At 62.1% G+C, this 945-nt stretch overlaps 1 protein-coding gene across 1 annotated transcript in view; it reads right to left on the bottom strand.

Annotated features, from left to right (window-relative positions):
• CNDP2 (carnosine dipeptidase 2) overlaps window positions 1-945 on the bottom strand; it is a 13,005-nt gene that overhangs the window by 8,102 nt on the left and 3,958 nt on the right. The window contains exon 4 of the mRNA XM_007952730.1: window positions 100-188. Within this exon, the coding sequence (XP_007950921.1) occupies window positions 100-188 (89 nt within the window). The remainder of the gene's footprint in view (window positions 1-99; window positions 189-945) is intronic.

Below are 945 nucleotides of genomic sequence, written 5' to 3'. Positions count from 1 at the left end.
GGGCGGCACTCCCAGCTCCTCCGACCTTCACGAGCTGCTCTGTGGCGAACATCACTGCAGCTCCCGTAACTGCCCAGGGCAGGTTCGGGGGGGACACACCTGATTTGTTTTCTGGAACGCTTCCAGGGCATTCATCCAGCCGGCCACCGGCCCCTTGTCATCAGTGGAGCCTCTCCCATACAGCTTCCCTGGAAGGACAGTCAGCAGAGGCTCAGAGTTATCACGAGGGTGGGCTACAAGGAGGGCCGGTCTCAGGAGTCGTGACACGGTCCCATGCAAGCACCTGTGGCGGCCCTGGTCAGGGCTGTCAGGGGCCCCACTGTCACTGTGCAGCCACTGGGCTCCAGCCGGCACCAGGCCCGGGGCTGAGAGCAGACGCCTCACGATCCAGAGGCCTGCTGTGGGCCTCACACAGCACAGCTCCAGGAAGAAGCCTGATTCCAAAAGCTCCTTCTGGTGGTCAGTTCCGCAAAACCTCCCCAGCGTCCCGGGTGGAGGCCTCGAGGGCTGGGACCACCCCCCCATGCTCAGGCTGCCAGGGGCGGGAAACCTGGTCAGCAGCAAGAGCCACAGGGGACTAGGGTCAAACGAGAAGGGCCAGTCTAACGCCACCCCGATTCTGACACCCACTTTGATGAAGAGAAGCATGTACGCTTGTCTGACGGGTTTTTCAGGCCCTCAGACCATCACTCCGGAAGCTAAAGGACAGAATAGCTGCTAATTGGCGTTGTGGCATGCTCCCTCCGAACTTGCCTTAGGGTGGGTGACAGAGGTGGTGCCAGGGGAGCTGGCCCAGGGGACAGCTCTGACATAAACCCAGGCCCTTCCTGTCCTTGTCAGATGACGCAGCCTGGCCTCCTGGAGCCAGGGCTGAGCCAGGTGTCACCACAGGAGACTCAGGGAAGATCGTGATGATCCTGAGAGCCGGCCTCCTGGGCCCTGGGC

The sequence above is a fragment of the Orycteropus afer genome, unplaced genomic scaffold (assembly GCF_000298275.1).
Source record: "Orycteropus afer afer isolate SDZICR_OR568_19922 unplaced genomic scaffold, OryAfe1.0 scaffold00356, whole genome shotgun sequence".
Classification (NCBI taxonomy): domain Eukaryota; kingdom Metazoa; phylum Chordata; class Mammalia; order Tubulidentata; family Orycteropodidae; genus Orycteropus; species Orycteropus afer.
The sequence above is the reverse complement of the archived record's forward strand: the minus strand, read 5'-3'. Positions and strand labels throughout refer to the sequence as shown.